The 18,125-nt window shown below is 35.9% G+C and overlaps 1 protein-coding gene across 2 annotated transcripts in view; it reads right to left on the bottom strand.

Moving 5' to 3' along the window:
- Nucleotides 1–11,776, bottom strand: part of LOC120414977 (paired mesoderm homeobox protein 2B-like) — a 62,130-nt gene extending 50,354 nt beyond the window's left edge. The window contains exon 1 of one of the 2 annotated variants that reach the window (XM_052708180.1): nt 10,656–11,776. In XM_052708180.1, coding sequence (XP_052564140.1) covers nt 10,656–11,040 — 385 coding nt within the window. In that variant the 5' untranslated portion in view covers nt 11,041–11,776. The remainder of the gene's footprint in view (nt 1–10,655) is intronic. The other variant, XM_052708181.1, reaches the window with a different exon arrangement.
- Nucleotides 11,777–18,125: the final 6,349 nt, after the last annotated feature.

The following is an 18,125-nucleotide window of genomic DNA, read 5'->3' on the forward strand; positions in this document are numbered from 1 at the left end:
GATGGCAGCCGGTCCCATTTTGGTCGGGATGATTTGGCGAAAAATGTAAGGACTCGAGAAATAAAGGAGGCTCGTCGAGGTCGGATAGAAGAAAAGCCTAGTCGTCTCACCCTGATGCAAAAAGAAATTGATCGAGAAGAAAAGAAAAACAAAACGCCAAGCAAGTGTTCTAAGCAAAGCGACGTCTGTCGAGTCCAATTTGGGTGGCAATCGTTCATAGACTATGAATGGGGCGGCGAGGATGAAATATGATACATCTGAGAGCAAGTGAATGAGAGGGGAAACTGGCAGCACTTGACTCATTTTTTCCACATTTTTTGGGAACAGTCAAAATCGCTGGTAATTTGTTTCTCTTCTTCTTAAGACGAAATATTTTACCTCTAAAACGTGCAATCCTCATCCTTGAAACGTGCTGAGATTTGTATTCATTTTGCTGGGGCTCCTTTTTTGTACTTCAGCAGGAGAAGCTGTTCAAGCAAACGTCAGCAGCTTTCGTGTGTTTGGTTCAAAACAGAGACTGGAACTCCATTTTTTCAGAAGGTACAATCTTAGAATCACACAAAAAATATGAGTGATGTGAACATTTGAAGAGAGATACCATCCCCAAAATTTGAACGTATGAACACGTGCATAATAAATGTTAATCATGGTGTTGAAAGGGAACGAAAAATTAATGCAATTTTTAAAAATAAGAGGGTCTCGTAGAATGTACAAAACAAGAATAGCTTCTAGAATAAATAAAAAGATTGGTTCAGTTGTTTGAAAATGCTTCGAAATGTGTTAAAAACTACTTATTCTTTGCTGTAAGACCATATTTCTGAAATATGAAGTACAAATTTGAAAATCTCTGCATTTTCAGATTTCATTGATTGGTTCATTCAAAATAAAGAAAATAATAAAACCATCGGTCTAATTACAACGTGTTGTCTTGTTTTTGAATAGTCATAACGTTTATAAACTTTTGTTTTGATTAAAAAAGGATTTTTCTGTAATTTAGAAAAACGTGCTCCTGAATATTTAGTTGCTCATATGCCTAAATGGTGCTCTGGTGCACTAAATGAAAAAGGTCGAAAAACATTTTAAAATTTTATTTCATTTCACTCTGTAACTTTTCATGTGCTTCAAGAAATTTGATGAAATTTGGGGAGATATTAGTATACATTCTACATGAATACCTGCAACTTGAAGCACCATGACAAGTTGTGTCAGTTCCGAAATATTTGAGTTCAAAGTTTTGATTCTCTGGAGTAACCATGGGCGGGAGAGGGTTAAACAATTATCAGTCAAATTGAAACATGAATCAAACGTTTTTTTTCGATTGCTGTGTATTTCAAACAGTACAAATGCGACAAGATATAAATCTTGATTTATGCCCAAGTAACATTTTTTTTCCAGGAGTTCTACAAGAGCTCTTCAAGATAGCTACAACATAGCACTTTGAACCGCGGTAGGATAAAACTCTCTTCAAGTACTCTTCCAAACTCCTGAAGAAGTTTTGAAGAGAATTTTATCCTACCGCGGTCCAAACTGCTATGCTGTAGCTATCTTGAAGAGCTGTTGTAGAACTCCTAGAAAAAAATGTTACTTGGGTGGTTCAATTTCGCTTTTTTTTAAGTTATAACCAATCTCCACTTTAAAATTTTTAATTTCACTACAAGTGTTAAAATAAGTTGAATGCATCTTCTGAAATGTTATTTTCACTAAAATAGTGATTAGTTTTGAATTTTCACTACACAAGTTTAAATTTAAATTATTTTAAAAATATATACATTATACAACGTTGCAAAACAAAAACAAGTTTTCGTTTCTTCCAAGAAAATAAATACAATCGAGAACCTAGTTGACTCTACGATATTGACATTTGAGTGTATACATAAATGATTAGCAAATGTCAGTATACTTTATGTTCAAACCAACAGTAAAACTGTCATGGTAATATTACCCTTTGAATGGGTACATGTTCCACTTTTCCAGTGTTCTGGCCTTTTTTCAGTCTAAATAGACGGATGTGCGAGAAAAGGTCGAAGGATATAAGGTCGAATGGACACTACGTCGAATGGACAAAAGGTCAAATCCCAAAAGGTCGAAAGACATCAAGTCGATTGTAAAAAGGGCTTCTACTTAAATAACAAACTATTTTTGATCGTCCTTAAAACATTTGTTAGATTTTCCATTGTTTCAAGCTGAACTGATCATTCTTTCTTAAAAAAAATATTTTGCAGGATTTATTTAATTTATTTTTGAAAAAAAACCTTTTCTTGAATAAATATCGTAATATTTTGTTTTGTTCTGAGCAATTCTGTGAGATTTAAGTCATTAAATTTTTTGGTATTTTTTAATCCGGCTGAAACTTTTTTGGTGCCTTCGATATGCCCGAAGAAGCCATTTTGCATCATTAGTTTGTTCATATAATTTTCCATACAAATTTGGCAGCTGTCCATACAAAAATGATATACGAAAATTCAAAAATCTGTATCTTTAGAAGGAATTTTTTGATCGATTTGGTGACTTCGGCAAAGTTGTAGGTATGGATAAAGACTACACTGAAAAAAATGATACACGGTAAAACTTTTTTTTTGTTTTTTTTAATTTCACATTTTGTCACTAAAACTTGATTTGCAAAAAAACACTATTTTTATTTTTTTTCTTTTTCTGATAAGTTGTAGGGGACATAAAATGCAAACTTTTCAGAAATTTCCAGAATGGGCAAAAAGTATTCGACCGAATTATAAATTTTTGAATCAATACTGATTTTTTTTCAAAAAATCGAATTACTGGTCGCGACATTTTTCCAACCTCATTTTCGATATAAAATCGAATTTGCAATCAAATAGTACTTCAGTGAAATTTTGATAAAGTGCTCCGTTTTCAAGTTATAGCCAATTTTAGGTAACTTTTTGAAAAATAGTCACAGTTTAAATTTTTTTAAATTAGTGCCCATGTTTGCCCGCTTTTGAAAAAAAACTGAGAAAATTCTCTATAATTTGCTTTTTTGAACTTTGTTGATACGACCCTTAGTTGCAGAGATATTGCCATGCATGTGTTTAAAAACAGGAAAATTGATGTTTTCTAAGTCTCACTCAAACAACCCACCGTTTTCCATCGTCGATATCTCAGCAACTAATGGTCCGATTTACAATGTTAAAAAATATGAAACATTCGTGAAATTCGTAAATCTTTTCGAAAACAATATTTTCAAAAAAAAATTAAGACTAGCATTTCAAAAGGGCATCATATTGAATGTTTGGCCCAGCTTTTCAGCTTTCCAAAAAAATATCTTTCAAAAGTGGGCAAACATGGGCACTAATTTAAAAAAAAATAAAAAGCTGAGACTATCTTTAAAAAAGTTACCTTAAAATGGCTATTACTCTAAAACGGTGTACTTTATCAAAATTTCACTAAAGTACTTTTGATTGCAAATTCGATTTTGCATCGAAAAATGAAGTAGAAAAAAAATTGCGACCAGTATTTAGATATATTGAAAAAATCAGTATTGATTCAAAAATTCATAACTCGGTCGAAGATTTTTTGCCTATTGCCCCTTAAACATATCTGAAAATGAAAAAAATAAAAATAAAAATAGTGTTTTTTTGCAAATCAAGTTATTGTGACAAAAAGTGAAACTAAAAATCATCAAAAAAAATTACTTTGTATCATTTTTTTGTTTTCAGTGTAGTTCTTATCCATACCTACAACTTTGCCGAAGACACCAAATCAATAAAAAAAATCATTCAAAAGATAGATTTTTGAATTTTCGTATATCATGTTTGTATGGACAGCTGCCAAATTTGTATGGAAAATTATATGGACAAACTAATGATGCAAAATGGCTTCTTTGGGCATACCGAAGGCACCAAAAAAGTTTCAGCCGGATTAAACAATACAAAAATTAAAATTAATAAAAACAAACTCTTCTAAGAAGTTCTTCAAAAATATCTAACTTCAAAAATGTTTGTGAGTTTCCCAGTTTGTAAAAGAAACTATTCTTGTTTATTGTAATAATTTTCTGAGTTTTTCCATTCTTTGAAACATGAGCAGTTCTTTAAATAAAATGTTTGGCATTCGACCTATTGTCCATTTGCCCTAAACCTGACTGGAAATGTAAATAAACAACAACTGGTTGCCTAGTATTTCAAATTCTTTTGGTCAAAAGTGCGATGGAAAAGTGTGGGTATAATCCAAGTTACAGTGCAATGATAATAATGTTATTACCAAGATTTTTCTCTGTGTACAGTTCATTCTAGAGTTTTTCTGCCAACTTTAACTTATTCAGAAGTACGCCAAAATTGGTATGAAAATATCTCGTTCAAAAAGATTTGAGCAAATCTGTTTTTGATCGAATTGCGATATATCAAATTAAAAAAATGCTTTTTTGCAATTCCGTCGTGAAACTACTTACTTTTCCTGTCATTCTTGAACGACGAAATAACCTACTTTTCTGTACCAAATATAACAGAATCGAATAGCAACACTTTTAATAAAAATAAATGCTGAAAAGTTCTACTTTTCAGCACTCAAATGGGTGCTGAAAAGTTGAACTTTTCAGCACTTGTTTCGAAAAGTAACACTTTTCAATTTTTTTTTTATTTAAACGATTTATTGACAAAATACATGAAAATTTTACATAAAATTTCACTCAGTGTGTGTTTTTTGGAATTGCAAAAAATGTTGTATGGAACTCGTTGCAAAACTTGACTTTTTCAGCACTCTTCGTATTTTATGTACGACTCGTGCTGAAAAAATCCTCTTTTTGCAACTTGTTGCATAAACTACTATTAATTGTTCACTTGCATGTCCTTTACTGAAAAACAATGATAATTTGATGTTTCAAAGAAAAAAAAATCGGTGTCGGAGGTCGCCATGGTTTTTTAAGGCGTGTTGCAAACTTATCAGACATATGATTTATGTTTAATGTTCAATGCAATTAAAAAAAAACTTTTCTATTTAGTTTTGGTGAAATCGAAATTAAAATGGGAAATAAAAAGATTTTTTTCCCACTGCGATTTGAAACAAGATTTCCTCTTTTAAAATAAATGCAATGTTTTCTGTATGCATGTTTGTAGTATGTTGATAAATTTTTATTCAAGAATTTCAATTCAATGCAAAGTGACGCTACAGCCCAACCAACTCACACGTGAATGCAAATCAATCTCGGCCAAACCGGATTTGGGCGAGCCACCAGACACAGTTCAGCCTCCCCAGCCAGACAGACAACCCAGACAGCCGACAGCCGGAACACGCGGGCCCGATGACGCGTCCTGCCCCAAGTCGAACAACCACCGTGCAGCGTAGAGTTCAACATCAGCCTCAAAGTCCCGACAAATCTCCAAGGGGCCTCCCTGCCCCCGTTCGCCGCCCAACGGGATAATGAAATATGATATCCAATTAAGTGGCTACTAATTGCCCGGTAATCCAATTTCGGAAATCATTCTCAATTATCAACAATTACCGCCAGAGGCAATCGAATTAAAACCAGATTTGAATCTTGAAATTTCCAAAGCTTTCGGGTCCTTTCCGGTCCTTGTGTGCCGGATTTGTGTGGTGGTGGTGCGGTGTGGTTGTTGAATTTATTATGACTTGAAACGGAGGCAAGATAGTGCGGAATAGTTGGGCGAGCTTTTGTCGAGGTCGGCCTCGGGTTAGAATCTGCAACTCCAAGAACATTAGCCTACGGGACCAACTGGCAAGGATCCGGTATGATAGTGTGGTTTACCGGGATTGTCGGGATATACAGCAACGGGCAACTGTACACACCACACCACATAAACCAAGGATTCGAGGTGGCTTATGTGTAGGTTGAAATTATGGTCGAGGTTGTTAATTTATTATTACTCTGGCAATTACGGCGTCAGGGATGATCATCGTCAGTCCCCGAGCAGGATGCAGAATTGTGGAATGGGACATGTAGTGTTACTACAGTTCAAGAACATGGTCAGACTGGGGACAAGTCACTTCTGTTTTCACTGGCTTTTGTGGAGAATTCTCCAGAGTAGAGAGTCAGAACGAAAGACCCGCACGAAACTTTGTTGAAGACTGTTCGGTGTTCAACTCTAATGGGGTTTTTCAAGGAATCTAACAAAATTTTATTTCCATTTATCGATAACAAATTTTTGAACATCCCTATTCCACACTATCAGCCAGCTTAGCACGACACAACAAAGCGTAGTTCCCTCTAGCGATTTGGTCCTTACACATATGTGAAACCGTTCCTTCCTACAGAATCCCAACCCGTCTTCCACCCCAACACAGACCTCCAAGATCTGCACCTCGAGGAATTATTTATGAGTGACTATTTCATTCTCACTTGTTTGTCCCCACCCTCCCTAGAGACCCCCGTCCCGTTCCCCCAATTTCCCACCCAAATTACCTCTCACACACCCAAACGAGGACAAAAACAGCCTCAAACCATGAACCTGACCAGCATCGATAAACACTTGGGGCTTCCCCGCTCGACTTTTGTACCGACAATGCGCCTGGCAGCCCACAGAACAACAACGACAACGTCTCTTAGGAAACGCGCCTGCAGCTATGCTTCCCGTACGACACCAAGATGGTCGTCGCTTCAGGCAACGAAATTTAGTGTCTGCCATAATTAACGCAATTACGGCGGCCGTTTTAGAGCGAGTCGCCTAATGCGGCCTAATTGCGGAAGTTTCTGTCGAGGCCGCAACACACGTGGTTTGCCGCCGGTAACAGTTTACGAGGCTTGGATCTTCCAGGATTTAAATCACGGCTCGCTGACCAACCGGAAGGTGGAATCGAAGGTGTTCGAAGAGCGGTGTGTTTTGAATGTTTAACTAGTATCGGGTAGTGGTGTCCAGATTGCGTGTGTTGGAATTACTTCCGGTCGAACACCTAAATTGCTTCTTGACCCCGCGCCCCGGGAGAAGTGGGGTCAACATGCAAAAGTGGTAAACCGTGCGAGTAGAGTGGTGGGAAGTAAGAGTTGACTTCACTCCATGGGCGATTAATTAGGATAATGGACTTCTAATCGATATTCTGGTGAACAGAGATTGCAGTCTGGCAAAGGTGACAGAATTAAAAAAGTAAACAAAATATCAATATTTTTATTATCTGTCCAGTGTAAATTTTCCAAAGTCATATTAAATTTTAATTGAAACAACTTGTAAAATCGATTGTAAACTATTTTGAACAAATTTTTTAACGTTTGCTCATCCATTTTTAATTAAATAAAGGCTTTTTGGACTTTTGAAAAACATTTAATTTTACAACCGCAGATCGAATAAAAACGTCAAACTTTAGGATATTGTTTTCAAAAATGAAGCATTACTGTAATAATGTATAAAGCATTGCGAGATACTTTTTGCTTCAATGTTTTTTGAAGTAAGGTTTGATATAATGATTTTATATATTGTTATTGAAACAATGATATGCAATAATAATAATAATATTAATACTATTATAACATGAATCAAAACATGGTTATTCAATGCTTAGTGTGAATTGACTACACTAGGTAAATTCGATATAAAAAATAACCAAAAATCGAATTTCAATAAGTTTTTGATTTTCTAGAATGCACTTCAAGATCACTTAGAATTTTATAAAATTTAGGGTTCGCAAGTTAAGCTAGTTTTATGTGACTATTCAAGTGTGTTCAGGGGTCAACTGTTTTTTTCAAATATTTTCTTAATTTAAAGCAAAAATAGGTACCCAATAATTTTAGTTATGTCCAAGAATATGCCACTACGGCCTATGCATTTTTAAACAATTTAAATAATAATGGTATCATTCTATAACAAAAAAAAACAGAAAAAGCAAACACACATTAAAAACATGAATAAACTAAAAAGGCAATACAAATATTATAGCTCGGTTACTTTTTCAAAAGGTCCTATCTACATAGAAACCCATTGAGCATAAGTTTTTTTTAATCAGGATAGAAGGTGGTAGAATAAAATTAATAATATCAGAAACAAATATAAACTTCTTTAGTGCAAATTAAAATATCAAAATGAAACAAGAATATCATGAAACAGGATAAATCAAGTTTTTCGCAGAACAAAATCGGCCTTAATTTCATCTAATTTTCAAATATCACTATTTTAAATTTTCCATTATTTCTCATTGTGCTATTTTTTGCCTCAAATGATTGAAAACGTATTTTTAACCCCTTCCCGCTCAGAGCAAAATCGAGATTTTTTACGTTTTTCTACATTTCTTGTAAGTGGATTGATCAAATGAGATGGAATTTTAATGATCATAAGTTAACATTCCATATAAACAAATGCATGGTTGCAGAGAAATTTCATTTTGAAGACAAAAATTATTGGTGCTCTGGACTAACCATGGGCGTTAAAGAGTTAAGGTCAGCTAAAAGACACCAAAGGGATATTAAAGTACCTGAGCAAAGTGAAGAAAAGGGGACACAAAAGGGAGATTTAAGTAAGAAATTTGAAAAAAATCGACGATAAATTTTGGACCAGCCAGAGAAAAAAAAGTGGAAAAGCATTTTGACAGTTAGAACTATGCTTTTTGCATATTAAAATACTTTAGGTAACTTCTCACTAAATTTGAGGTAAATAACCTTATCTGGCTTCCCCAGCTACCTTTCAACGCTGCATGAAATACAAACCTGTTGTCTCGGAAGAATTGAACAAAAATAAAGAAAAAAGTTAAAAACAATTTCTCTCACTTCAAAATTTGTATTCACGGTATTTGGACGTAAACATGTAAACATGTATTCTATAAATTTCCATTGCATATAGTAATAAACTTTTATAAAGGAACAATTATGATCTCAAAACCCTACGAATATTTCAAATCACATTAGAAAATGTCGAAAACTGTCGAATAATTCACGGAATAAAATTTTAATATATCGAATGTTATGCTTAGATATAATCCAAACTTGTTGAACGAAAACCGTATTTACCTCATCCCGAGCAGACTGAAATAACGTGGGAATAACATTTTTTGATATTTGAAAATACTGGATCAATAACATTTTATGTTATTTATAACAAGATTTGTTATTCGTTGTTATGATTTTTTTGTTATTGGATTGTTATTGTAATAACAGACTTATAACAGTTTTAGTTATTCTTCGAACAAATCTTTGTTATTATTTTTTGTTATTTTAACAACTAATCCGATCATCCCAATAACAGTTGGAGTTATTCTTCCATAACAAAAAATGTTATTCTCGAGTTGTTTTGGCGTTCAACCAATATCAGACTAATAACAAATTTTGTTACGATAACATAAACTGTTATTAAATCCTTATACAAAAATGGATTTTTCAAGAAGATTCCATAACACTTTCTGTTATTTTAACAGTATTTGTTATTGAAATGGCATGAATTTTGTTATTACCGTCTGCCCGGGATCCAATTTGGTGACAACACATTTTTTATGTGACCTGATAATCTGAAGCTTCGATTATCCAATGTTTCGATTATCTGAAGTTCGATTATTCGACTTTTTACAAGGAACTTCGTGTAATCAAAACATCGAAAATATGTTTTTTCATTTTTTTATTCTTAACATAAAAATTAAACAAACCCATGTCAGTCAAAAATGAGTAATTAATTGTCTGTGCAAATAATAATATGCTTTATATATATTTCATCACTGCCATCTTGAAGAAAAAGATAACTTTAGATTAATATTTGAGTCATATACGAACTCAACGACCGAAAAGCCAATGAAAAAAGTATATTTTATTTTTAAAGTTAATGTCAGTTTTGTAAAGCTATGATAGTTTTGGGCTTCTTGCACGAAAAATAAAATTGTAAATTTCGGGTATGAATGCTATGGAATTATCTTAAGCAACCTTGATCACCCGTGAACACAACGTGAATTTGTTTTCAATTCAATTCGGTGTTTATTTGTGAATAATCAAGTTACAATGATCAGTTCATTTAGGTACATAACAGGGTTTTGGAGTTCGTTTCAGCGTGAATTTGTGGTTTCAGCAAATATAGTGGAATGTGCATGGTTGCAAAAGATAATTCCATAACCTTTATACCCGATTTTATGTTTGCAGAAAATTCACTAAATTTTAATTTTGTCGATCGCAGCGTTTTCAGGGAGCCCAACTCGGTTATACCATGACGAAACTGAAGATTTGACAAACATCAAGTTCAAAAAAATATGCATTTCTTTGTGGTTTTAAATTTTTGACCACTTATGAGCAGTCTTACTGCCAAATTTTTTTGGTTACATGGATATTTGGAACATGAAGAACCAGGCATCCCCATGAAAGTTCGTTTTGTTGTGGACGCATTATATTTTAACTTACAACAAATTAATAGAGGTTTTAGAAGCAGATTTTTGAAAAGAATGTGCTTAAACATTGTACTTTGTGTCACCCCACTACGAATGTCCGGAATATTAACTCGAAAACAAACTGAAAATAATGGCTCAAAACACAGGAAATAACTAGTGTTGAATGAATATCATAGCAGGTTTATAAATGAAAAAAAAACTAACATTCATAGGAAAATATTGATCAAAGGGAAACAGTTTGAATAATGACAAATTTAAGATAATAAAAATGATCCATTCGTGAATGATACAAATTTCATTAATTTGTTAATTACCGACGGCAAAAATAAAAAATCGTTAAAAATAGTCAAACAGTCAAAAATATTTCAACCAAAAAAGAATTAGAAAACTCAAACTCAAATCACCTGCAAACATCCTACTATACTCACACTGCAGATTCATCGACGTCTGAAACATGGACGCCCGGTGCACGTCCTGGTGGCTCCGACCCCCCATGACGGCACACTGCCCGCCCGGTCCACCCCCGCCGGCAACGGCCGCCGCCGCGTGGTGCAGCGCACTCATGCCCACGTTCGCCACCGGTCCGACGCCCGTCCCGACCGGATTGTACGAGCGGGCCATCGAAGCGGCCGCCGCCGTGTACCGGTAGGCGGCCTGCGACATCTGGCTGCACGAGGTCAGATCGCCGTACGAGCAGGGCATGTTCCCGAGGCCCGTCGGATCCATACCGCCCTGGAGGCAGCTGGAGTCGAACCCGGCCGCCGCCTGGTTCAGGTAGGAGTAGTCCATCTCGTGGGGATAAATTTTGGCGGATTTTTTCTTCTTCCCGGGGTTCGATTACGATAATGCTGATTGGCGATGGTTTTTTTTTTTTTGTTGGGGGCTTTTTTCCCGTGGAACGGAAGGTGCCAAAAATGAAATTAAATATTAATTTTCACTTGTGCGCGCGCTTAACGGGATTTTTTTGCACTTTTTTTTATCTCTCTCGATGTTTTTATTCGGAAAAGTCGAGCGGTTGGAAGGGGGGTTATTTATTTTTATTATCCACGAGTTTACCACTCAACACCTTGGCACTTGGAGCGGGGTTCATGCCTTTTTCATGAGATCGGTTCAACACTTGGCACTAATTTTCACGCAATTCAAGTTTAATTTGTTCGATTAAATTTTCAACCCAATGGCATTGTAACTGTTATTGAATTCGATTCGAGTTAACCACTTAAGGTGCAAGTCACCCTCTTCTCTGACAGGCGTTTGTCAACTTCCGGCCAGAAGTATCTCCAGAAACTCGTCAAAGTTCAGCACCTGTTACGATTTCGATGCAGCAAAACACAACAACCGCACTCGCCTCACAAAAACCACTAAAACGCTCAAGGACTCCGACTAAAAACACGGTCTATTTCCGGCAGAACCTGACTTCAACTTGGAAAAACAACGACGATGACGACTTGACACCCTCGACGCAGCACCCCAACACAGAAACGCGACCGGTTGCTTCCCGTAGCCAAAATCAAATGATAAGCCTAATTCAATAACGGTGAACTCAAAGCCTGCTGTGTTCTGATAGTGACCGGGAAGGATTGTGTTTTGCACCCTCGCCACGGGGAAATCCCGTGCCACCAGCAGCATCCCTAGCAAACTATTGTCCTGCTTTTTTTCCGGAGGCCAGGGGGCGTGGCCACGCACGCTCCGCTCCGACCAATCGGAGCCCGCGAGAGTCCTGAAAAGGATAAAAAAAGAGTCGATGACGTCATCGAAGTTGCGAGAGAGCGAGCGTCCTTTCGCTCGCCTAACTAGGAAAAGGTCGTAGCGTGCTCTGCCTTCCCCTAAACGCGAAGGAGAGCTGAACAAAAAAGGACGCAACGGTGACGTCACGCAAGGACGAAGAGAGCGAGGGAGAGCGCGGTCGTTTGCGACGTCGTCGCAAGTTGTCGTGGCGTCGTCGTGAGGAAAAGTGCAACATTTTATTTGCAGTTTTATTTTTCGACACGTTTTTCCAGATTTTTATGGTCTATCAGAGGCACTCGGAGGGTTTTTTTAAGGTATGGTGCGGAGTTTGGGATGCTTTGCATACGTAAGGTTAGTGTGTGTGAGAGAGAGAAGTTGTCGTTTTTCTTTATGTTGTGATGATCTTTTTTATTCTATTGACATGTTGGGTGAACCTACTTTTTTGCCTGGTTTGCAAGATTTCTACAGATTTATTTATTCAAGCATCTTTAAGTCGTGAGAAAATACTTTAGCTTGCTTGAAACATTTCGACAAGTAAGTAACATTTGACGGAGTAAGTAACATTGACGTTGCTCCTAATCATACGTTCGTAAACAAATAAATCTAGCAAAACAATATAATTGGGCCAATGTGTAAGTGTAAACAAAGATACTATCCTGTTCGTTCATCATGTGACGTAAGCAGGATAGACTCTTTGTTTAGATTTCGACATTGGCCCATTTACATTATTTTGTTGCATTTTTTTAATAGTTTGAAAATATTGTTTATGTTTGTTATTTAAATATTAGCTCTATGCTTTCGAGACTCACAAAATAGCATAATAGCAAAATAGCATGGTTTTCATTCGACAAAACAAGCCCAACTAATATCTGCCCAATGAAACCGGAAGCGATTGAATCGCAGGTTAAAGACATTAAAAAAAAATATGAAAATTTTCATATCACGTACCATTTCAACACGACTTTGGCTACCCAAATTGTGAGTTTTGATCGATTTCGACCGATTTTACATTTTCTGCCAATTTCGAAAAGATAATTGGCCAGATTTTTTCAATCATGATACCCTGCCCCCAGGCTACTTTTTTTAAACCGGCTTTTATCGTAGAGCATTGCTGTTCAATAAAATGGCACAATTTGACGAACACAAATTTAAAAAAAATTTAAAAATCATAAATTTATCGATGTAATCCATTTTGTGCATAAACCTCACTGTTAGTATAAAGTAAATCCTTCCCAGTTCCTGAGGGGAACACCCTTGAAGAGTATCGGGGCCGGCATTTACAAAGCGGATTCAGTGGCAGTTTCATTTTCAACATAATGTTAACATGTTAAGATTAATGTTAACATTCCATAGGTCGCCTCCCTAAGGTGTCGTCGTGATAAGGTCCAGTTTGTGACGATACACTACCTTCCCTTTACTAAGCAATCGATTCCAGAAGGGAAAAGATCACCAGTTGTGTTGGTCCGAGCTGGGATTTGAACCTCGATCTACCACTTACGAGGCGGAAGCGTTACTACTGGGCTACGTGGCTCGTATGCCTTAAGCAATTAGTTATACTTAAGGCTACCAACTGTACGGATTTTTTTCTTGTTGTACGGATTCTCGACCCTTTTCGTGGATTTATTACAGGTGAGATTATTGTAAGGATTGTTTACGTATGATAAGGATTTTTAAGGAATCTAATGATTATACAAAAAAAGCATTGAATTTAAAAGGTTGAATTCAATTGAAATTCATTGCAAAACAAATTTATCCAACAAGCGATGCAAGAGCTTTCAAAAGTTTGTGAAACCTGTTAAAATCTGATGTAACACATTAAAGATTAAGTTTACTAATTCAGCAATTCCCCACGAAAACAGCATGGAAAAAAAAGTGCGGTGCTTCGGTGGACGCGCAGTCCTGATTGGGCATAATAATTGAATAATGCCATCAAAAGTGCGGTGCTTCGGTGGACGCGCAGTCCTGTTTTTTCGTGATAATTTTCGTCTCTTTTGTGTCGCTCTTTGTGTGCATGGGGTGATTGGTTTTATGTGAGTAGGTTTTTTTATGTTATTTTTTTTCTCTCCATTTCTTCAGTTTGATTTGCGATGCCTTTCCGTCGGGTCGTGTTTTTTTTTCGCGATCGTCGTCGGTGTGTTTTTCGTTTTTTTTTTCGCGTGTGTGTATGTGTGTAAAGGTGCGGCTGGCTCTGGTTGTCATCGATGACAATTGAGTCAGTCTGATTTGCGATGCCTTTCAGTCGGGTCGTAGGGTTTTTTCGCATTCGTCGTCGGTGTGCAATAACAACAAAACCTTATCATACCATTTCAGCTCGATAAACATCGTAACTCGTCGTTCGCTTCGTTAATCAGTACCCCACTAAACATGAATCATGTAAAACTCGTAAAAACATCTCAATTAAAAAGTCAGACTGTTAAATTCTTCATCATTTAATTACAAATAATTTTGGTTCTATCTTTCCACAGCCGGCTGTCTAAGATAAATCCATTTCAATTAAAAGTTAACAGCCGATAAACGGGAAATGACTCATCCGCAGCATCCGATTGCTTGCCTTGAGATTAAAACATAATACCTTTCAACAAACACTATGATTTTGGTCGCATCATCATCTTCTATGATGAATCCTGACCAAACACCCTATCCTACTAACAAATTTTCAGGTTCCTGGCGCTTGTGGGGTGTAAGCACAGAGTAAATCAGCTGCCCTAGTAGCAACCTGCGCTAACTAACATTCCCGTCCCTTAAAATCGAGATCTACAAACTGACATGGCGGGCGCCGTTGGTGGCCAATGACTGTTACCTATTCGCAACTGATCTAGCTTTAGCAATCATGGTGTTTTATCTTTTCAGCGCATTCATACATGCTGTTGATAAGAGAATCACCACTAGATCGTCGAAGCATATAATCAGTAGTGCTTAATGGATATTACGGTTCTGTTCAGCAACGGAGGGGCAACCATGGGTGATCTCTCATGCTCATGCTCATGCTCATGCTCAATTCCCCACGAAAACAGCATGGTTCGAACAAAAAGTTCTCCGATCAGGCTCAAAATTTTTCAGGGGGTTGCTAGCTTAACATTCGAAAAGGTCGTATGAAAACTTAAAATGCTGTTTTGAAGGTCTCGGGACCAAAGAGCCTATGTCTAAAAATATTTTTATTAGATTTGTCGGAAAAATTTTACATAACATATCCAAAAATGGTGAAGTTATGTTTTCAATACACTGAGATACAATTTTTTGAAGATAAAAACTGGGTTTTTCGACGCACCACGCGCAGGAATGGAAAAATTACGAACCGGGAAAAAATTGACTTTTTTCACTAAAACTGCGAAAACTTCAAAATTTCAGCGATAAATGTTAGGGTACCAAAAGTTGCGTATTTCAATTACGAAAATTGGTAACCTAACATGTATAGGTCATCGCTGAAATTTTGAAGTTATCGCAGTTTTAGTGAAAAAGTCGTTTTTTCTCGTTTTCGTCACTTTCCCATTTCTGCGCGAAGTGCGTCGAAAAACCCAGTTTTTATTTTCAAAAAATCGAATCTCAGAGCATTGAAAACATAACTTCACCTTTTTTTGATATGTCATGTAAAACTTTCCGAGGAATCTGATTAAAAAAATTTCAGACATAAGCTCTTTGGTCCCGAGACCTTCAAAACAGCATTTTATGTTTTCATACGACCTTTTCAAATGTAAAGCTAGATTTTTGGAACTTCTTACTATTTTTCACAAATAGCTAAACTAATCACCTTTCTTTTGCGCCTAAGACAGCTAAAATCGGATAAAATGGCGCGGAGATATGATTTTTTGAGAAAAAGTGGTTTTTGCGAAAATCGACGAAAATTGCCATTTTTCGGACCACCCTAACACGGCGTAGGTCACCCTAATGGTCAAACAAAAAAATACGGATCTAATTATTTTAGCCAAGGAACCCCCAGAAAAAAATTGAGGCCGATCGGAGAACTTTTTTGAATCATGCTGTTTTCGTGGAGAATGAATTAAGAGCGAGTTTTTCACCAGTGTGTAACAGGTCGTATTGAGGTGCTCCGATTTGGATGAAACTTTCAGCGTTTGTTTGTCTATACATGAGATGAACTCATGCCAAATATGAGCCCTCTGCGACAATGGGAAATGGGGTCAAACGGGCAACGAAGTTTGAGGTCCAAAAAACATGAAAAATCATAAAACTGCTCCCATTTGCGTAAAACATGACCAATTCCAACTCTCTTAGGTGCATTCTATAGGACTTTTTATGCACTTTAAAATGTGCTATATACATCTAAGATTTGTTTGACTTTTTTCATAGCTTATGCAAAGTACTGTTAAAAATAGATTTTTTTTAAATCCTAATATCTTTTTGCAACAGCTTCCAACACCCATACTCCCATAGGTCAAAAGATAGGTAATTTCATGGACTATCAGCCTACGGTATTAACTTTTTGGCCAATCGCAGTTTTTCTCATAGATTAACGATTTTTCTATAACAAACTTTTTACATCGTTGACTTTTGTCCTGTAGCCCAAGAAGATGGCACTTTTTGGGTATTTGAGTCGTTAATTTTATTTTGGAAAATAATTAAATAAAACATTTTTGGAAAAAAGTTGGACATGATTTACCTTGCGATCTATACGTCAAATGCTGTATCAAGTAGGCGAAAATCTGTTTTATCCCTAATATGACAAAGTGTAAAAAAATATTTTAATTCATTCTAAATGGCATTTTTTTCAATCAAATCAGCAACTTTCTAGCTTCAAACTTACGTGAAATTTCCCAAAGAATCCGAATATGTAAAAAAAAATCCCAAAAATTGCCGTATTCTTGAGCTACAGGGCAAAAGATAGCTTTGTAAAAAGTTTGTTATAGAAAAATCGTAAATCTATGAGAAAAAGTGCCATTGGCCATAAAGTTAATTTCGTACGTTAGAGTCCATGAAATTACCTATCTTTTGACCTATGGGAGTATGGGTATTGGAGGCTGTTGCAAAAAGATATTAAGGTTTTAAAAAAATCCATTTTTAGCAGTAATTTGCAAAAGCTATGCGAAAAAGTAAAACCTATCCAGGATGTCTATTGCACTTTTTAAAGTGCTTCAAAAGAGCTTTCGAATGCATCTAAGAGAGTTGGAATTGATCAAGTTTTACGCAAATGGGAGCTATTTTATGTTTTTTCTTTTTTTTTTTTTTGGACCTCCAACTTCAATGCCCGTTTTGCCCCACTTCCCTTTGTCATAGAGGGCTCATATTTGGCACGAGTTCATCTCATGCATAGACAAACAAACGCTGAAAGTTTCATCGAAATCAGAGCACCTCGATACGACCTCTGGAACAAACCGAGCAAAATCTACAAATACTGCCTCTTAACGTTTTTTTTTAAATGATTCTAAAACGCGCAACACAAAAGATTCAAAGTGAATTTTTTAAGCTATGAATATCACTCAGTTTATTCTTTTTATGTTCCAAATTCCCAAACACAATTTGAAATGCATTTTTCTGCTTTGATAATAATCATTATGAACATGATTAAACAAATTTAAAAATAATATGATTTTTTACTATTTTATTGTTCGTTTTTGTCATCATAATAGTTAGATCACGTAAAAACAAGTTTCCAACAAATCATAAACAAACATTTATTTTGGTATGAAATGCATTTAAAGCATTTTTTCCATTGAAATGTTGAACTCATGGCTTGACACCTTATTTTTATTTTATCGTTGCGGACCATTTTAATTGTTCAATAAAAATAACTTGCCCAAACGATTGTTAACTATTGTTTGGAAATTTCGCGGTGAAACTACTATCAAACTATTCAAACTACTTCTATACCAAAAATAACACAATCAAAAAGTAATACTTTTCGATACAAGGCTTTAGCGTTAGCGTTAAAATAATGCATAGTTAACAGATTCAATTGTTTCATTCACATTTGTTCTAAAAGTACTTCTCATACCAAAAAAAACTTTAAAATAACTCCTCATTTTTTCCAGCTCCAAAACCAACAATCCTGCCACCCAGCAATGAGTACCACTCGCTTGTTTCAATATTTGTCCACTTAACTGACTGCCACTGTCTATCTCACGCACCGTTGAAGGTAAACAGCCCCGATTTATTGCTCAAATCTGTGTTGCCGTTTGGACATTATCGCGCGTCCG

The sequence above is a fragment of the Culex pipiens genome, chromosome 2 (genome assembly GCF_016801865.2).
Source record: "Culex pipiens pallens isolate TS chromosome 2, TS_CPP_V2, whole genome shotgun sequence".
Classification (NCBI taxonomy): Eukaryota; Metazoa; Arthropoda; class Insecta; order Diptera; family Culicidae; genus Culex; species Culex pipiens.